The sequence below is a fragment of the Brachyhypopomus gauderio genome, chromosome 18, assembly GCF_052324685.1.
Source record: "Brachyhypopomus gauderio isolate BG-103 chromosome 18, BGAUD_0.2, whole genome shotgun sequence".
NCBI lineage: Eukaryota > Metazoa > Chordata > Actinopteri > Gymnotiformes > Hypopomidae > Brachyhypopomus > Brachyhypopomus gauderio.
In genome coordinates this window covers 12465624-12486193 of record NC_135228.1, presented here as the reverse complement: position 1 = coordinate 12486193, position 20570 = coordinate 12465624, and the positions used below count along the sequence as shown (strand labels likewise).

At 43.0% G+C, this 20570-nt stretch overlaps 2 protein-coding genes across 3 annotated transcripts; both read left to right on the top strand.

Annotated features, from left to right (window-relative positions):
• The first annotated feature begins 162 nt into the window (after positions 1-162).
• Positions 163-13571, top strand: pfdn1 (prefoldin subunit 1). The gene is made up of 4 exons (XM_076980182.1): positions 163-317; positions 700-866; positions 1044-1128; positions 13157-13571. Exons 1-4 carry the CDS (start codon positions 285-287, stop codon positions 13238-13240), a joined length of 369 nt encoding a protein of 122 aa, XP_076836297.1. The 5' UTR covers positions 163-284; the 3' UTR covers positions 13241-13571.
• A 933-nt stretch (positions 13572-14504) lies between these two features.
• On the top strand, positions 14505-20560 carry slc23a1 (solute carrier family 23 member 1). 2 transcript variants are annotated; one of them, XM_076979957.1, is made up of 14 exons: positions 14505-14876; positions 15961-16122; positions 16269-16426; positions 16762-16850; positions 16940-17007; positions 17152-17333; positions 17564-17684; positions 17968-18124; positions 18475-18622; positions 18721-18826; positions 19175-19304; positions 19535-19678; positions 19808-19903; positions 20010-20560. In XM_076979957.1, the coding sequence occupies exons 1-14, from the start codon at positions 14814-14816 to the stop codon at positions 20270-20272; spliced, it is 1887 nt and encodes a 628-aa protein (XP_076836072.1). In that variant the 5' UTR covers positions 14505-14813; the 3' UTR covers positions 20273-20560. The 2 variants fall into 2 exon arrangements, with proteins under 2 accessions (XP_076836072.1, XP_076836073.1); XM_076979958.1 differs by having other exon boundaries at positions 14505-15054.
• The last annotated feature ends 10 nt before the right edge of the window (positions 20561-20570 follow it).

Sequence of the window (20570 nt, the reverse complement as noted above, 5' to 3'; positions counted from 1 at the left end):
GTATAAGGGTAAGCCTCATACACAGATTCTTTGGCTTGAAAGGAATACTATTTTGGACAAATCCCACTTTTACACGCAGGAGAACTAGGAAAGGTTTCTAGAAAGTGTGTCAAACCTAGACAAAAATATAAAGCTCTAAACCACAGTTTAGAAATGGGCATACTAAATTGTCTGCCCTGTCTCCAATTAGCACACGTTTTACGCCTGCGCAGTTTCCCTCCTCCTTTCCCCACGCGCTAAACCTCCAGTGCGCGTGCTTATTCCATCCAGCTGCCCTTAGCAACATGGCGGCCCCCGTAGACCTGGAACTAAAGAAGGTAACCCATAGCAAATAGCTAACTGTCGCTAACCGCTAAACATTTGTAATTTTGTAGTTATATGGCTATGTTAAAAAAGAGTGTGGATTGTATAGACAATCTTAATATTAAGAAAGGCCTCGTGGCTAGGGTTAAATCAGTTGAGTTTAATTAGCTAACTAGCTATAAATGTACAGTTAGCCTCACTTGTATCTTGGGTTTGGCTAGCTGGCTAAGTAAGCCATCTTGCAGATTGGATACACCGTATTTTGTGAACGCTTAGTTTATGTCGAGTTGTTTTGGACTTGTGCTTATCATTTTGATTCTGTGATATGTTGTGATATGTGATATTTCGTTGTAAAACGTAGCTGACTAATGTACTTGTACACTGTTTGCATCACAGGCCTTTGCGGAATTGCAAGCCAAAATGATTGATACGCAGCAAAAGGTGAAATTGGCAGACCTGCAAATTGAACAATTGAGTCGGATGAAGAAACACGCAAATCTGACACATGCTGAAATTACTTCACTCCCCGGCACCACTCGGATGTATGAAGGAGTAGGACGCATGTATGTATTAGTATGCCTTAGCATTATAATAAGATTATATGTTTATTCTGGACTTCAGGGATTATATCTTATCTCCAGTTACTACTGAATGCCTGTATTCATTTTAGTTTTCTGAACTACAAGTTTACAATATATTAAGTTCTCTACAGCTTTAAACTTTCACTTCTTGTCTCACAGGTTTATCTTGCAGTCAAAAGATGAGATTAGTAATCAACTAATGGAAAAACAGAAAACAGCAGATGACAAGATCAAGGAGCTTGAGGTAAATATGCCCTTTTCTTACATCGTTTTAGACATATTTTGATTGCTGTATACACTACCCTCTTGTATACACTACCCTCTTGTATACACTACCCTCTTGTATACACTACCCTCTGTTGTACACTGTAATGTCTTCGGAAGTGATCTAATAAGAAGGCTTACTAATCATTTTAGATAATCAAGCACTAAGGGCTTCATCTATTTCACGAATGTCCACTATGAAATGGATGGTGTAATTGTGTCCTGTACTGACCATTTCAGGTGAAAAAATGACACATTGGCATTGTGAAATAGTGAAACATACTGTGATTAAGTTCAATATTGCCTTTCATGAGACACCGAAATTTCCAGATTTCTTTCCTTGGTCTTTGTGACGCAAACAGCCTGACCTGGTTTAGGCAATTCACCTCACAGACATCTTTGCTGTTATTTACTGTGTGTGTGTGTGTGTGTGTGTGTGTGTGTGTGTGTGTGTGTGTGTGTGAGAGAGAGAGAAGCTTTGTACATGTATTATAGTATTGTGTACAAGGTGAGTAACTGAAGTGTACTTGTAAGAAATCGTTGACTGCAGTGAGCAGTAAGAGACATAGAGATATTAAACATTGTAGGGAAGTACAGATATATAAACTGTCAGAAGCACATTGCATGCACGCCTGATAAAGGACCTCCTGAAATAAATGATTTTTTTAATTAAAAACACACAAAGGCTAATAGACATACATTTGGTGGTTGGGTTAGCATAACCGTCTGCAGTAGTGCATTTTTGCTTAAATTCCATTCAGCCAGTGCTGAAGCCTTCACAAAGAATTCTTTTCTGTCTGCTCATGTTTTGAGTCTCCCCATGTACGACTTGACATGAGCATTGTGAATTTCACACTGTGCACTGAGCGGGACGAAGGCTCTGTGACCATTTCAAACGTCATAGACGTATCAGCACCAGCTTGGTGAGAGTGGTCAGCCACATGTATGCTGCCACAGTTGCTCAATGCTGCTCATTTTAGAAGTTTTTTCTTTTTAATACAAGGTTCTTTGCTTATTGTAACCTGGCAATGTTTTATTAAATAAAGCGTTTTTTCTTTGTAGTTTAGGCAGAAGTGATCCTGAAGTCGCTGGTGGAAACACTGAAAGTAGATAGTGTTTTTTGTGAAGGTGATGTGACTTTATGGAGGCCCTGATCTTAGATTCCAGTGAACTTACAGAATGGGGCTTCCTCTTAGGCACTAGCTTCTCAAGAACTTGAGTTGCTGACTGATATCCCATCAGCTTGTGGTAATTATGAGATTTCTTTTATCTGTGTGGTCAAATACAGAGGAACATGATGTTTGAGGTTATAGTAGTTTGGAAAGGTTGTAGATTTGTTCATCAATAACTGCCTGACATCATAGCTGCAGTGTTCTGCTCTGACTTTATGATGGTGTGCGGTGGGGTGCCAAACCTTATGATGACAGCAACAGGTTTTCTTTTTCCAGTATACCAAATGCTGTGGTATTCATTTAATTCAGTACTTATGGTATATTTCTTTTAATTTTTTTTTCTTTTACGTCAATTTGTTTGTACACCCTGTCTCTATCCAAAACACAAGATGTAGGATTATTCTACAATAACTAGCACGGTGTCACATTTAAAAAGAAATCAAAACTGTCTGCTCATGTCTGCAAATTCTGGCAGCGTAGTTGGTAGCTATTATGTAATTGACCACATAAAGCATGTTTCATATTGTGTTTGCTAACTTACTCTTAAAGGCAAAACGTTGGTCCCGTTGATGCTTTGTGTAACCTGATGAGACACTGAAAGGGAGGAGCAGACTGTTAATGGGAGCTTCGCTTTGTCTCCGTCACTGAATATTTAGCTTTTCAGTTCATCTCCTTCCTCTGAGTGATTTTGTGTGTGTGTGTGTGTGTGTGTGTGTGTGTGAAAAAAACACCCAAAAAGTCTAGCCCAAACCTAACTACATCACTGACATGTTCTAACATGCTAAGAGTGATGAAAGGGTATATGAACTTGAATTGCTCAAGCTTGGAATTGCTAATTAAAGGAAGTGCCTGTTTCCTTGTTTGTAGCAAGGCAGCAGGTTGGGTTCTTAGATCATTGCCCCATTTTATAAAGCACCATTGGCCCACAGACCCACAAGTGCGTATATGAAAGTGCAGCTTCTATGGTTTTGTTACACGTCTGACGTGGTTTTGGTTACAGATATTCATGGCTTGTTCATCAGAATACCATGCCATCTTGCTTACAGAAAGCATTTACTATAAGAAGCGTTTCCTCTAATGTCAATGTATTATTATGTCAATGTACAACTGTGTGTGTGTTGTCAAACAAACTGTGTGTGTGTACGTCAAACAAATTGATGTAGAAGAAAAAAAAAAATAAAAAAAATATACCATAAGTACTGAATTAAATGAATACCACAGCATTTGGTATACTGGAAAAAGAAAACCTGTTGCTGTCATCATAAGGTTTGGCACCCCACCGCACACCATCATAAAGTCAGAGCAGAACACTGCAGCTATGATGTCAGGCAGTTATTGATGAACAAATCTACAACCTTTCCAAACTACTATAACCTCAAACATCATGTTCCTCTGTATTTGACCACACAGATAAAAGAAATCTCATAATTACCACAACCTGATGGGATAGATATATATATATATATATATATATATATATATATATATATATATATATATATATATATATATATATATATTATATAATATATATAGTAAGTAATGCCAGGACGCACGCATACATACACACACGCATATATATATATATATATATATATATATATATATATATATATATATATATATATATATATATATATATATATATATATATATATATATATATATATATATATATATATATATATATATAAATAAAATGTATGTATGTGTAATGTAACATGTATATAAAATAATGTGTCTTCAAGGCTACATATTTGATATATATGTCCTGGCAAAATATAAAATGCCAGGACATTTCCCATGCCCTCACCATATATGTGCACAGATGGCATGGGCCATGCAGCAGGATATGAGGCACTGTGTAGTTACACAACTCGCCTACCATCTGTCTGTCTGGAGAGGGTGGGTCATAAAACTGCAGTTTCATCATCTCCCACCAGCTCATGGTCTGAGCCTGTGTGTGTCTGCTCTCTATACCCACGTCTGCACCTGTGTTTGCACTCTGGCCTGTTGGTTTTGGTCGGGATGGTTTATTTCTACTCCCACTATGTTTTTATTTGCTAATTTATGTTGCTTAATTTTCTTACGTTTATACATTTCATTTTCTTACATTTATGGAGCGCAGACATTAATGCTTTAATACTACAATTCCCGCCAGGCTGTTGCTCTGCATTCTATTAACAAAGGGTCTTTATTGGTTAGAATGAAGAATGACCTTTTGTTTTGACATTGGTGACGGTTGATGACATTTGAACTGACTGCATGGTGGTACTTGTGCCTCTTCATGCTCTGCTGCTGTGGTTTCCCCTGTCTTACCTTCTCCAGTCCCATAGCACGTCAGACAGCACATCAGCCTTATCAGACACATCAAACAGTTTGAAACCAGTTTGAGTAAACAAATGCGCAGCAGGCAATTAGGTAAAAGGCATTCTTTGCCCCCCTCCCACCCGCCACCCTTTCCTCTTTCAGCCACTTCAAATTTTCTTCGTCAGTTCGACATTTTGAAAATGTAACTACATAGTAAAACGTAGTTGTTGTTCAAGCTATGTTTGTGTAGTTCTGGTAGAAACAATACCGGATTGACCAGGAGCTTAATAAGTACATTTACGTGCACCAGCATGGCAGACATACGTGTGTGTGTGTGTGTGTGTGTGTGTGTGTGTGTGTGAAGGGTGTGGGTGGGTCTGTGTGTGTTGGCTCCAGTGATGCCTGTCTGGGCCTGTATGTGTCTGCTGTAGCAGGGTGTTTGGGTGTAATCCCAGGCTGGGCTGTGACATCATCCTGATTGAGTGCAGGGTGGCGGGTTTGGAATGTGGTCTAGGGCTTCCCTCTGGCCAGAGGGAGAGGACTACACTGCACACTCGGCCCAACCTCACCGCACACGGTGCCTCTTCACAATCACGACCTCCTCTTTTCCTCAATTACTGCCCACCTCTGTTGTTCATGTATCCCATAGCTACCGAGCCAGTAATAACACCTTTTCTGCTGAGCTTCGTACCACAGCTGGGGCAAACCATAATCGCACTCTATTCATATAACATTTAGCGATACGTGTCTGTAATTATGGGGCTTGCTCGTTGTCCAAAGAAACCTCGCTAACTGCGTTGAAGCACGCTTGGATGCAAACTGAGGTGGCTCCCTTAGTTGACCCGTGAGTCACGCTACCGTTTTCTTTTTTAAATCATGCGTACAGTGAGATGACATAGCTGCCATTTTTTCGGCTAAGACGCATTGCTACTGTATTTAGATCGCAGGGAGGGCTCATGAGCTCATGGCTCCAGTGGTCTCTGCACTCACTGCCCTGGAAGGAGCAGTGATTTACGAGGTAACATGATGTCATTAGCATCCCAGCAGCGCGCCGGCCCCACTCCGAGCTCCGCGTGATCGTGGCGCACGAGTGATGACAATGACCCTGTCAATGCCTCCTTCGTCAGCGCGTGATTGGCTCAGGATGCAGGTGCACTCCTCGCCCACCGCATGGGAGGAGCCGGGTGTAATGACAGGGCTGTGATGCTTCACCTTCTCCCCTCTCTCATTCTCATGGTTGTTATTAATACTCTGGGGGCAGATGAAGGGAGATGGGCTGCAGGATTAGTCGCGGGGCTTGGGTGTCACCCCGTGAGCTTGGGGACAAATGTCCCTACATGGCACGTTGATGCTCCCTCCTCCACCTCTCTGACATCTGATAGGTTCTCTCACACCCTCGGAGCCTTGAGCAGTGCACAGATAGCACTGGGTGTCTCTGCAGAACACACTTGATTATCATTCTGGTGTAGATGACGGTCCCGAGTCCCAAAAAACATTTTCTGAAATCCTGAAATAATTGCCATTTTGCTTTGCATTTATTTATTTAATTTTATAACACCTCTGGCCTATGGGTTGTACACCCATGTGAAGAAAAAAACACATGGGTTTTTCCTCAGTCAGTGATTCAGTGACTGTTCTAAAGCTACGTTTTTGGCATCTGTGAATGCACGTGTCTAGGTTGCTGAGTAACGTGTTTAGGTTGCTATGTGATAAAAACAAGCATCAAAATAAAATATGATCGACCAAATTTATGTCCAGTTCCAGCAACATTGACCCACCAGAGTGAATTTGTTTGTTCGTTCAGTTGTTCTTCCCAGTTCCAGTATAATATCTGGTTCAATCTGTATACTCGTTCCTGTAGTTCATCCTTCACTTGTAGTTGAGTGTAGCGTGGTACCACAGAGAAACTCCAGCACCTGTACACTGCTGGACGTCCCTGACAGCTGCTTGACCATAGGTCCTTTTGTTTAGTGTGGCTGTAATAGTGAAAGAGAAATAATGCACAAAATGATCTTTTAACTAGCCTGTTATAGTCCAGTCCCTCTTTTATAACTGCTCCGGAATCTGTGTCACACTCTCTGCGAGAAACGTATCTGAATGAAGCCGCTTCTCTCTGCTGGGAGTACATCAGTAACCACATTCCTGTTTGTCAGTGTGTATCGTCAGTCTATACTGACCCATTCAGCAGTGTGTTGGAACCTGTTGTGGTTTCCACTGGGTCTCAAGCTGATCGGCCTGACGTTCCCTCCAGCTCAGCACTTCTCAGAATAGACTCCTCTGCCTGTGACACTGGAACGGCCCAGAACAAAGGGATCATTTAAAGCGTGGTGTTCGTGGTCTATCTGCCCTGTCATCTGCGCGATCACCGGAGTCACTATGGGCGGCCGTCGCTCCTGTAAGAGGGCCCATTGAGGCTCTGACAATGGGCGGTTCTGCTGCCTGACTCACAGATTGCTGGCCGCACCGAGAAAGCTACAAGGCCTTCTCTTTGTACCTCCTTCTGCATTGTTCTGTGAAGGTCAGCCTTAAAAGGTATCATTATCTGCTCGGAAGATAATGTTTCCACAGTACAACGTGTTTGGGCAAGTGGGAATACCCTCAGCCCGTAAGGTAATACCCAGGCCTTTGCAGTGATCCTGGACCTTTTCGTTATGGACAATTAGTAGTCAGGTGTTCTGATTTTTAATATTGTGATTTCATAATTTCCTTTAAGGTGCTGGGGTGCATGCCTTGGGTTTAGAATGCAGTATAAGAATGTTGTTTGATTAGTAAAATTAAGAAATTTAAGTTGCATTTATTTTTACAGCACATTTAAAAACGGCAAAAGCCGTCCAAAGGGCTGTACACACATTGAACGTTTACAACTGCACAAACACACCAGCATCAAAACTCGAACAGGACAAGAAGGATACAAGACTAATAATAATCATCACAAAAGTCCTTGTATACACTAAAGACTTTGTCATTAAGTCATTCCATAATTTGTGGGGCAGTAACTGAAAAAGCTGTCTCCTTTACGTTTTAACAGACAAGATGAGGAAATATCGTTTATATCAATATAGTCTGTCCCAGAACCTATTGAGCTGCATAAATAAGCACTGATTGCGTAAGCAGCATTTTGACCGACATCTATCATCATGTAGGTCATTGAGACTCTAGTTAGAGAGCCACTTCATCATAGCTTGTTCTAGCCCAATGTATGCGACTGTTGTTTATTTACCTCAGTTTCTAGCGTTGACTCAACGTTTCAGCACGATGGATTCACTTCTTCCTATTTTTTAAAATCGCAATTTTAAATTCTTGCGTTAGATGAGCTTCATGTTGTGCTAATAAGTTTGTTGGCTAACTAACTGGCTATCCACAACAGTAGCTGGAGGCATCAATCTCCGTAATCGCTCTGTGTTTAAAACTGTATAGGTTAGTTTGTGTCCAAACTAAATGTTAAAGTTAAATAAATGCGATGTGGTTTCATATTAAAAATATATATTTGGGAATGTTTATTGAATATTCTGGAAACAGCAAAGCACATTTGAAAATGTGCATGCATCGAATCGTAGGATTGCCTTAGCGCCAAGGTATCTCAGCCTGTGTATCGGGAGCGCGCACACTGACGTTTTAACCTTCCTCCAGTGTTAGGGTAATGACCTACCCATTTGTATAAATGCATATGTTTTTTACTAAATTATAAAATGCTCTTGTTAAAGTGATGACCTTACTGTTGTTAGGGTCAGTTTAGACCCAGGTATAATAGGAAAACAATAATAATTGCCAAAACTGAAATCATAAACACACTATATACCAACAGCCCACAGCCAGCTCTTCCTCCAACCATTTGATCTTCTAGCTTTTAGCTTTCTGTCTTTGCCTTTTTCACAAAACAAGGAAAGGCAGACATTTCTAAACATGTAAGGCCAAATCAGTTTAGAGTTGTGTGTATTATTGTGTATGCTGCCAATGGAAAACAACAAACATATTAAAACCAGTCTAATGGCGGATTTTAGTTACAGGTCAAAACAACAAACAAACAAATAGAAAACAACAAACATATTAAAACCAGTCTAATGGCTGATTTGAGTTGCAGGTCAAAACCGACCTGTTAACATAAGAGATAGTAACAGAAAGCTAACACGAGGAAGGTCTATGCAGCTGTCTATGTAGACAGCTCACTAGGCTTTAAGACTTTGGTGATGTCTACTTAACTGGAAACTGACTTTTTAAAGAACAAGTTAGCCATTTGCTGATCTTTTCTGTTTACATTTTCATAGCACAGCTATGAGTCTTGTTATCCAGGAAAATAACATGTTTTATTTGATGAGCATTATTATTTAATATATGCCAATAGCTTGTTGAGTAATTTTTCATGTGCATCTACAGCTGATTGTTAATAATTGTGTCCGTTTGATATTTGGGACATGTAGCTTTGCCTCTGAAGTGCCTTTTTATTATTCTACGGGATGAAATAATATCGAGATGTATATCATATATTGCCATTCAGCAAAAAAATATTGAGATGTTATTTTTAGTCCATATCACCCAGGATTGGATTGCTCATGGGGTGAAATGGTGATTCTCAGTAGCTTTTCTTATCTGGAAGATCTTTGTCTGAATGGTGGTTGACAGAAAAGACCTGATACCTTTGTGAGGAGGGGTGTGATTGTGGGAGGCATACATGCTAACAATGAAAGCAGAACAAATATATGATTCTTGTCAGTTAATAGATCACTTGTTTCACATTCTGTGGGTGGAATGTTAGTGTAGTTGGGCCTGCACATGATTGTTTCAGTAAGGCTCTGATGTATGTGCACCTGCATAAAAAAAGTTCCTCCTTCTTACCATCTACAGATGCCAAGAACATTTTGATAGGATATGGATACTGTAATTTACTACAGTTTATTTTGGGACCTGAAAATATTTAACAGCATTGGATTTCTGTTTGGGTGACAAAGGGATGGTGAAAAGGTTCTGATAGTCATCTTTCCATCTATCTCTCTCTTTCTCTCTATCTATCTATCTCTCTCTGACCTTTTGCTAGCCTTTGTTTCTGCTACTGAACAGAGATGCCTGTTAGAGATCGCCTGTGGACACTGTGAAGTGAGGCAGTTTATCAAAAGCCAACTAAATATGCAAAACATGATAAATAAGGGAGAGAAACCTAATAATTCTCTCTCTCTTTTCTCCGCTTACATTTTTACCTTTAGGATGCAGATTAAAAAAATACAAGTGAGTAAAACTCCAACTGAGGAACAGCAATGCTATGGCTCATGTATGCAGTTTTGCTAGTAACAGCAATTGAATTTGAGGGCAATATAATTCCCCCCAAATGTGCTTATAATAGAGAATATAAGAACCCCACTGTGTCACAACCCATGTCAAGCATATTACAGTTCAAAAGAACACTGTAGTCCCCAACTCTGGAAAACCCTGGAACTTTCCATTTAATTAACTGGGTAAGCTCAAACACACTCCCTCGTTTCCCCTGCAAAAACACAATGGATCTGCCATGTTGTTCGGAAACTGTTTTGATGGAGAAACATGAACTCAGATAGGGATTTCTTTTGCTAATATTATGTAATAATAATAATTATTATTAAATAGTAATATTGTGACACACTAGTTGTATTCAGTAAAATTCGTTCATCTGACCCTTCAGCTTTTCTGAGCCATTTTGATACAATTCGGTGTGTGATGTGGAGTTTGAGAACATTTAAGGGGTGTATTCACTAGGGGTGTACCATGCAAGTCACAATATTCATCACGATGAGATCCTATTGGTTCTTTGATATAGAAGGATCAGATTTTTGATGCTTCAAAACTTGCGTGAAAATATGTGATTAGGTTCAATGTTGGAGTCTGAATTCAGTATGAAATTAATTTACGGAATTATATGATTCCACACAATCTGAGAGAGAGAGAGAGAGATCTTTCAAATCCACTATCATACAAATAGGCAAAATCGTTCAGCTGTACAGCTGAAAACAAAGTAAGAGCCGTGCTGCACCTGCACTTCTCAGGCCTTTTTCTGTTAATGGTATGTTAATGGTATGCGAATGTTATGTTAATGGTATGCAAATGGTATGTGCGAAGCATTTAATGTGCAGAGATAAACTAGCCTCTTAGCATGTTGCTCGCGTTAGTCACAAGCACAAGTTTTTTTTTTGTCTTGTATATGCCACTCCCCACATGCTTCTCTTATCAGTCTGTGAATATTTACTCCTGTGTGCGTGTCTATCTAGCTATGCAAGTCTAAGTATGTCTCTTAATATCCAAATAAGTCGCTCTGGATAAGGTTGATCAAATGCATTTTAAGAATGCGATTCTTCATTTTCCTATCAGGACTTGTGATTTAAGTTATTTTCTACTTGGCAAATAAAATTAAAATGCTCATTAAGTGAATGATAAGTATAGCTTGTATTTGTGGGGATGGTGAGCACATTTGCATCTGTGTTTATGCATCGCATCGATGACCCCAGATCGTTTGCTGTTTAGTCGATACATCGACATATCTCGATGCATCGTTACATCTGTAGAGCAGATGTACATCTGTTTCGCACACGGTTCTGCATCTGTGGCCTGCGACATTCCTTCAGTAATTAATACAAGTCTTGTTTATGGAGAAAAACAATTCAGATTGTTCAGGCCTCTCTGCCACTTTCACTACTATAGAATGTTTTCTGTTCACACACACTGATTAATTTCTAATCAAAAGTGTGTGCTGGTGTGTGCAAGAGGAAGCACCTCACACTCGCTGGGCTCATTGCTGGCGCATCCATCACTGCACCCACCACGTGTTTCTAACCGCGTATCTGTCGCCCGTATAACAGAAGGAATGTTGAACGTATTATTGAGCAGCTTCTCTGGATGTTCCTATAATGGACAGATGGAGCGTGTGGGGTGAGATCACTTGTTATCATAAGACTTATCTGGCTAACCCAGGGCATATTTCCCTCTGTTTTCAAAAGTGTGGGATGGAGACAAACGGGGGTGTGGTGATAACAGATGGGAAGGTTCCCCTCTTTATCGCGCCCTGTCCAGAGCGCAGTGCCGTCTGGCCAAACTCCTCCTCTTTACACTTTCGTAGGACAGAATGCCATTTGCCTCGGTGTTGGTGAACTGGATTAACAAGGTGCTATAATTAAATGTCCCATTGAAAGAACAATGACTGTAACATTTATCTGATGACATTTTGACAATAACGTCATGCAGGCCCTGTTGTGTACAGCATCTGAACCAGCACTTGTTTTTTTTTTATCCCACATAATTGGCATAGCCAGTTTTGTTTCCTTGTAAAGAAATTTCCCTAATTTAGTGGCATGGCAGTTTGCCTGTTTAAGATTACTGTGTAATTTGATTCAGCATTAGACGTAGCAGTTGCTAATGAGTAAAGCTTTCAGACTGTGGTGCGCACACTTATATGTCTTTTGTCTACCTGTCTCTCTTAAATGCAAAAAAAAAAGCTTCCTGATCAGGTGTGCGTCCTGTAATGCCTGGATGTGTGCATAAGCATAAGGGAAGGGTGCAAAGGGTGTGGACCTCAGAGTGTGTGTGTGTGTGTGTGTGGCCTGATGCCAACACATGCCTCGCTTAATGACTACATGTGTTAAACAAATGCAGCTGTGTAGGAGAGTAGATACAAGATATTTTAGTGATAAATCCAGAGTCAGTAGTGGAACTGCTTGAGTGTCATTGTACAGAAGTGCGATATATATATATATATATATACGTTCCCAAGAATAAGGCTTTAATAGCAGATAAGTGTGAGGCTGCATGTTTCGCAATGATATGGTTGAGGCATGTGTGCTGTTGGTGTCTGTAATGCGAAAGAGGAATGCGGTCAAGACGCCTGTGAGGGATGCGGCCGAGAAGTTGGTGTGTGTGAGGGTTTTTCGTGTGTGTTTTCTCAGTGTAGTGGTGCATGGTCTTGACTCACTGGTCATCTCGTACAGTGCTGTGGTTCGGTTTGTCAAAGGTTTCCCAGCACCACCGCGGCCCAGAGTCACGTGGTTTGGGCTGCATCATTTCAGCTTCATGTCTAGACGTGGACCGCGTGGTGGGCTTGTGTTTATCTGAAAACGGAGGATTGTCGATTTACTCGCATTTCCACGGGAAGAATTTAAACAACAAAGCAACACCAAAGATTAAACGTGTGGTGACCTAAATCGTAAAGAAATGCTGTGTGTAGGATCCTGACTTCAGTTATGAATGTCAGGGATTAGTTTTTCAGACACAGATTAAGTGGTATTCCTCCACAGCCCTGCGCTAGGAGGGTTCTGTGTTGTCTCTGAAGATTTCTAGTCATCAAGGTCATTAAATTGTCTCTCAGTAATAAGTCAATGTGAGTCACTGCTGACTTCCTAGTACTAAACATATTTTTCAGTACTGCTATAGCTAAGAACCCCCCCCCCCCCCTTACAGTCAGTGTTGTCCACTGTAGCATTTCTGAATTAGTTATGGCATTCATCCCTGGCTTGAAAATAGAGCCATGGGTGATGGTTTGAATGATGTTAACTGTCCGTGTGCTCTTTGCAGCAAAAGAAGACTTACCTGGAGCGCAGTGTGAAAGAGGCTGAGGACAACATCAGAGAAATGTTACTGTCCAGGAGGGCTCAGTAGGGCGTGTGCGCACACACGCACGCCCCCGTGATCACTTCCCTTCGGACACCCACACTATGCGTTTGAACATGCTTGCGTGTACCTGGTGATATGCAGGTACCTCTAGGGACAGAAGATACAACTGCTTGTTCTGAATGGGGCCAGTATAACTGGATGGGAATGGGTGTGATGTTCAGTCGTACATCTTTGTGATTCACAGCCGTTATCTCTGTGATGTCATTCTTCGTGCTGGGACTTGTCCTCTGTCTCCGCTTTCATTGTTATAATGAAGTGTTTTGCTTTATTTAATATGTCATTAGCACGGTATTAAAGATGATTTGAAATGACTGCAGTGCTGTGCCTACTGTGATTTATTGACTGTGTGATAGACAGTAATTTAGACCTCATCAAGGAAAAGTATCTGGGCATTTTTAGGTTTCCTGTCGCTGCCCCTCCTATCTTCCATCTGTCCAAACTCGCATTGCACTGTTTTTTGAACAATTTCCACATGTAATTCTCACTGTCTTCTATTTAGTATTCAGTTTCCCCTCTTTTGTCTCTGTTAGACTTGTTCTGGAAATCAGCTAATCTCCCATGTACTGGGGACGATTCTAAGACTTCCTCTGCAATCTCCCAGACAAATATTTCCTGTGTGCGCGCGTGTGTCCGTGTGTATTTACTTGCTCACGCTGTAGACTTTGTCTGATTAATATCCCCTTGTCGGAAGTTACTGTATCCATGTAAACTGTATGTATACACATGTAAGCTAGGAATGCCCTTACAGTGAGATGTTTAGTGAGGTCACCTCCTTCCCACCCTATGAGCTGCTATGTTTTTGTTTTTGCTTCAGATTATTCAGCATATTCCCTTCATGTTGTAATCATATTTGATCAAGCCTTATATGTGCTTTGAACTCTCTAAGGACCAGGCATTATTGTGATTTTCATTCTGCCATTCCCACATAAAGCTTCCCAGGTATATAGCACCCTCTGCAGGCTGCCGTATTGCACAGCATCATTAACTCGAATCCTCATTTCAGCAAGTCTGATCGAGAATGTGTTTTCCTTGGGTGTGGAAAGTGGGAAGTGATGCAATCGTGTCTGTTAATAGGTCAGAGAGCATGATCAATAGAATGCACTCACATTTTGCATTGTCATTGTGTCTAGTTGTCTTCTCAGTTTGCTCAGTGTCCCCTCACATTTTCCTATTGTCCTAAAGAACCCATACCCCCCCCCCCCCCCCCCCCCCCCCCCCCCCCCCTTCATACTTTACTAATTCTCTTGTGGTCGCTCTTGGTTCCAACACTGCCGTATCCAATGTATCTGCGTATTCTGTGAAGCCTAAGCTCGCGGGGCTGCGTCGCCCGGCCCGTTCCTCTCGCGCGCCGCTCCCGTCCGACTCCCCGCCGCTCCGCAGGGCCCTGCTCTCGGAGGAACGGGGCTTCCTGGTGAGCGTGCATGAGTAAAGTCCACCCGGGGGCAGATCATTAACCTGCCTAATCTGTTCCCACTCTCCCTGCCCTATAAAGCCCGTTTCCCCCCCTTACCCAGCGGGAACGGCAGGGTGCACGTGGTCCCTGGCAGAGCACGGCAGCATGGGCCTCCCCGAGGCCTCCACGGACGCCCCCCACGGGCCGAGTCAGCGCGCGGACGCGGAGGTAAAGGGAGGGGGGGGGCTCGATGTCTGTGTCATCTCTCCTGACTACACGGTTCTGACGAGTAATGCATCCAGCGCCTTTGTAGACGTGTGAAGCTAGTTCACTGTTTTAACTACTCAGTGTGTTTGGATTTTAAGAGCGAAGGGTTCCCTGTCTGTGGGGTATAAGAATGCAAAAGGTAAATGTAGCTAACATGCAATCTTTAGAATCCTCAGATTCATCTGATGTATTTTTGTTTTTATTACTGACTGTAGGGGGAACTTTGTACACTTCTCTGCTCTCAGGTTTTTATTAGACTACGAAGAGCACATGTTGATGTTTTCAATCATATGAGTGTGTATTAAGTTATTGGTAACATCTTAAGGTCATTTATTGATTTTGTAGTCCTAGTTACATTTTCCACTCAATGTTTTTGCTAAATAATCTGAATTAAATCAAAAAATATCAAATTATTAGTTCGAGTTGTGATTTAAGATGAGTTGTTTTGGCCTAGGTCATTGAGGAAGTTGGCCTGAAAAGAATAACTAAACCCAACTGTGGCAGGGCAGGAAGGCTGAAGACTGCGAACTGAAGAAGCATTTAGAAGGGTTTATCTTCCATACCAGGAGCCAACAACCAAGTGTTGGCTCCTGGTATGTAAGGTAAACCCTTCTAAATGTTTCTTGTGAATCCCAAGCTCATTTAAGCTGTTCTAGATATGTAGATACGATGTTCAGATTGTATTTAGATTATGGTCAGTGTTGTAGTCTGCAGTCTGATCTAGGAAAAGCAGATGGCACATGTAATAGCACTTCCAAATCAAATAAGGAGTGACTATGTAATAAAGATCATTACAGTGATGACACTAAATGCCCATTTTTCCCCCTGTAATGTTAATAACCAATATAACTTATGATCTCCGCTTTTTTGGCTGTGTGGTCTGTGCAGTCAGTGTAGTTTGTCCCACGTGACCTAAGATCCTGTCACTGCGTGCCATCTAACATGCAGACGTTGTCTCCTCCAAGTTACAGCCTAACTCAGCACAATCAATCATTCATTCAAGACTCCAGCTGTGTTTGCTTGACTGAGTGTGCTGTCCTCCCAGCTGCCTCCTCCAGATGGCGCCATGCGGGCGGAGGTGCACAGGCTGCCCCCTGAGGTGCCCAGCCAGGCCGCGGTAGTCCACCCTCACTCTCCAAGCTTCGATATGATCTACAGAATCGAGGATGTACCACCCTGGTATTTGTGTATTCTGCTAGGACTGCAGGTGCATGAACTGAATCCAGTGTTTACTTCTCCTTAATCTCTCCACCTTCCCTATTTCATCTACATCTCTGTCCTTTGTCCTCCCCCCCCCCCCCCTTTTCTTTCAGTGTTGTCCTCTAACCGTTGTAACTATCCATCTCTCTCTAGCACTATCTGACATGTTTCAGTGGTACCATCGCAGTGCCTTTCCTATTGGCCGATGCCATGTGTGTGGGTCGAGACCAGTACACTGTAAGCCAACTAGTTGGTACAATTTTCACCTGTGTGGGCATCACCACTCTCATACAGACTACCTTTGGAGTCAGGTGAGTCCAATGGAGGCTGTTTAGTTTTCACCTACACCTACACTACAGCCAGTTGCTCTGTATGAGAGATTACAGCTTTCTGTACAATGCTCTGCTCAATTATACTACCTTCCAAAGACCTGGATGGCTTGACCCTACATACTTGTGAATTTAATTTATGAGCCGGTTACAAGCTTCAGTTGAGCGTTTGAGTTCTCCCAACACAACCGACCAAACCAAGCTGGGTATAACACACTGCTGTGTAATGCTCTCTAAATGTCATAAAGGCCTTCACTGTACAAATACAAGGTGCTTCTTATATGGTTTTAATGAAGAGGTGGGTGTGTATCTCCCAGGTTGCCCCTGTTCCAGGCTAGTGCGTTCGCCTTTCTTATTCCTGCCCAGGCTATCCTGGGTCTGGACCGGTGGAAGTGTCCCCCAGAAGGTATGTTGAACAAATTACAGTCCAGCTTCATTCAGGACTGTCCGTCAGGCTGTCTGTTTACTTCTGTACCCCCGTGTTGTGTCTTGCAGAGGAGATATATGGGGACTGGTCTCTCCCCCTCAACACCACCCATATCTGGCACCCCCGCATTAGAGAGGTGAAAAAATGATTCCCATTTCATTGCATAACAATGAATCACACACATCATATTTATAATATCTACTGTGGACTATTCCCATGTGACTTGTGTGCAGTTCCATTAGTAGTACAAGCTGGTTGGGTCTCTGTCTCTGGCCCACAGATCCAGGGCGCCATTATCGTGTCCAGTATGGTTGAGGTGGTCATTGGGCTGGTGGGGCTCCCTGGGCTGCTGCTCAACTCCATCGGGCCGCTGACCGTCACACCCACCGTGTCCCTCATTGGCCTGTCGGTCTTCCAGACCGCAGGAGACCGTGCAGGCAGCCACTGGGGCCTGTCCCTGCTGTGAGTTCCAGTTACTCCTGGATTTCTATTGACTTAATTCTTTTACTTTGCATCTCGTGTTGGTCATTGTCCTATTTTGGAGTATAACATACTGTTGGCATGAATGAAGAGGTTAATAGAGGGTCTTTCTGTTTTTCTCGCTCGCTCGCTCGCTCGCTCTCTCTCTCTCTCTCTCTCTCTCTCGCGCTCTCTCTCTCTCTCTCTCTCTCTCTCTCTCTCTCTCTCTCCAGGTGCATCTTCTTCATTGTGCTGTTTGCTCAGTATCTGAGGAACTGGGCCTTCCCCTTTCCCTTTTATTCTAGACAGAAAGGCTGTCACACCACACGTTTCCAGATCTTCCGGATGTTTCCGGTATGAGCTGACATTCACTCTATCTGCAGCCGGATTGGTCTGGCAGCTTTGTATCTCATAACTGCGCCTTCGTTTTGGGTCAGTCCAAACCAGCTGGAGGCCAGCTATAAACACGCCTCACAGACGCACCGCGGCACAGCAGTGCTGACTTTATCACATTCCTATCAGTTTTCAGTTATCAACCACCTATAGCTGCTGCACCCAAGTTCACTCTGACCTGTAAGTGTGGCGACTGAAAAGCTGACTTTCTGTGCTTCGGCCTTTGTTTGCCTTGTTTTGGTAGATCATAATGGCGATCATGCTGGTGTGGTTGGTGTGTTACGTTCTCACCCTGACGGACATGCTCCCCAGTGACCCAGCGGAGTATGGCTACAAGGCGCGCACAGATGCCAGGGGCGAGATCATGGCTCAAGCCCCATGGTTCCGTATGCCTTATCCCTGTAACTACCATTTCTGTCTCCATTATCCCCGTTATTATCGCCGTTAGGTGTTTTGTGATGAGCATTCATGCATAATTGAATGGCACGTCAAGCTATTCAGAGCTCACAGTTGGAAGTCTTAATGCAAATCTGATGTTCCCTGCCACGGAGTCATATTAGACGCCATGACGAGACTGTTTACATTTGTGCCATTCCAAAAAGGGGAAAATCCTCAGATATTCCACTCTGCGTGCTTGGAAGTGTTGCCCTTCTGTGTGCTGTCGCCGTTAGATTTATGTTGACACGGAGCTTTCTCGTCCCGGGCTCCGTTGAAATCAGATGCTCACGCTTTGGGCGCTGTCTGCCTGCAGGTCAGTGGGGCTTACCCACGGTGACGATAGCTGGCGTGCTGGGAATGTTCAGTGCCACTCTAGCCGGCATAGTGGAGTCTATTGGAGACTACTATGCGTGTGCCCGTCTGTCTGGAGCCCCCCCGCCCCCGGTCCATGCCATCAACAGGTCGGGGAAGCCACCTCGCACGGCACACGCCATGCTTTTCACCTTTCACTGTGTGGACTGTAATGTGCCCTCCTGTTTCTTGCTGTGAACTCCTCCAGAGGGATCTTCACAGAGGGGGTGTGTTGCATCATAGCGGGTCTGCTGGGTACAGGAAATGGATCAACTTCTTCCAGCCCTAACATTGGGGTTCTGGGCATCACCAAGGTGGGTCAGGGGAACCAACGTCTTCAGCGTGTAATGGTGAAAATTCCAGACCGTAGACTGAACTCGTGCTGCTTATGAGACTTCTGTATTTGACATGCTGTCAGGCATTTATGGGAGTTGAATAGATAATGTGCTGATATAGTTCTGCATCAGTAACGTGAGCCGCACGTGAAGTTTGTGCTCGTCCTCGGTTTTCGGTTTTATCTTTAACTTGGTCCATCTGGCTGGTGCTGGCCTTTGTTCTCCCATGAGTAATGCAAGTTTTAAAAGGCAGAGATCCGTTGTCCCTGCAAAAAGTAACATTTACATAAGCTTTGTTAAGCCCAATTTTGTATATTGCCTTTGCAGGTGGGCAGCAGAAGAGTTGTGCAATATGGGGCAATAATAATGTTATTGTTGGGGACCGTTGGGAAGTTCACAGCCCTGTTTGCCTCTCTGCCCGATCCGGTGCTCGGGGGCATGTTCTGCACTTTATTCGGTAAGAGGACTAATGGATTGATACCGGCTGTGTCCACATGGTGGCAGAGTAGAGCCAAACAAGTTGATGTCTTGAAAATCAGGGTATACTGCATTTGGTATATCTGTTATTGCATTAAATGTGATAAAGAATGCTAACAAACACTGTTGTTATATTAGTATAGAGTGAAAGTCTGCAGGAGTGTAAGTGTTTGAGCTTGTCTCCTTCACCATTAACCTTGTTACGAACAGGCATGATCACAGCTGTGGGCTTGTCAAACCTGCAGAGTGTGGATCTGAACTCCTCACGGAACCTCTTTGTTCTGGGCTTCTCCATGTTCTCTGGCCTCATGCTTCCCAATTACCTGGACACTCACCCGGGCTGCATCCGGACAGGTGTGACTGTGGCCCTTAGTTGTATGAAGTGTTGGGCTATTATATAGCCACAGCCTTCCAAAGAATGGGCTTGCGTGCAAAAATCACTCGTTCCATGTGGTGACACTGGTTTTGAATTCATTTGATCAGGTGTGCCAGAGCTGGATCAAATTCTTACCGTGCTGCTGACCACAGAGATGTTTGTTGGAGGGTTCTTAGCATTCATGTTGGACAACACCATTCCGGGTATATGTCACATCACAGAGAGAACAAAGACGGTCGTCATTAACGAGTATAAAACACTGAAGCCCATGAGTCATGCTGCTCACGTTCTGTTTGTCTGCGCTCACAGGCACGAGAAGAGAGCGTGGTCTCATCGAGTGGAAGGCTGAGAGCTCCTCTGATATGGACAGTGTGATCTCAGCCACATACAACTTTCCAGTTGGCATGGGGCTGGTAAGGCGGCTTGGCTGCCTACGCTATTTGCCCATCTGCCCCACGTTCCGGGGCTTTAAGGGGCGCCAGCACAGAAGCAGCTTGTGTGAGGAGCAGGACTTAAAGAGAGCGGAGAGTTTGAAGAACATGCCAGAGAACATGACCTGCACCAAAGTGTAGCAAGGGGCCGTGTGCTTGGCAATTTGTGTGACACGTTTTATACACTGCGAGATTTTTCATGTCTGTGAACTGTTTTCTGTGATGATTAATGTATTTATTATTGCATTATGGACACTGAATATTTAATAGATGGAATGAATATTAAGACACAAAATGAATTATGAATGCAGACGTATGTACAGTCTGACCTTGTACAGTGCCATACTGAGTCCTATTCATATTGCTTTTAAAACTAAATTTGTTTTTACTTTATCTAGTATTATGTTGAAATAAATACAACAGAAATGAGGTGTTGCCA

Bases quoted from the DNA above. Each gene is read 5' to 3' on its own strand.
- pfdn1 (XM_076980182.1), top strand. From the start codon at position 285: ATGGCGGCCCCCGTAGACCTGGAACTAAAGAAG. The intron at 318-699 runs GTAACCCATAGC...TTTGCATCACAG, and splicing joins TAGACCTGGAACTAAAGAAG to GCCTTTGCGGAATTGCAAGC. The intron at 867-1,043 runs GTATGTATTAGT...CTTGTCTCACAG, and splicing joins TATGAAGGAGTAGGACGCAT to GTTTATCTTGCAGTCAAAAG.
- slc23a1 (XM_076979957.1), top strand. From the start codon at position 14,814: ATGGGCCTCCCCGAGGCCTCCACGGACGCCCCCCACGGGCCGAGTCAG. The intron at 17,685-17,967 runs GTATGAGCTGAC...TTGTTTTGGTAG, and splicing joins AGATCTTCCGGATGTTTCCG to ATCATAATGGCGATCATGCT. The intron at 18,125-18,474 runs GTAACTACCATT...GTCTGCCTGCAG, and splicing joins GTTCCGTATGCCTTATCCCT to GTCAGTGGGGCTTACCCACG.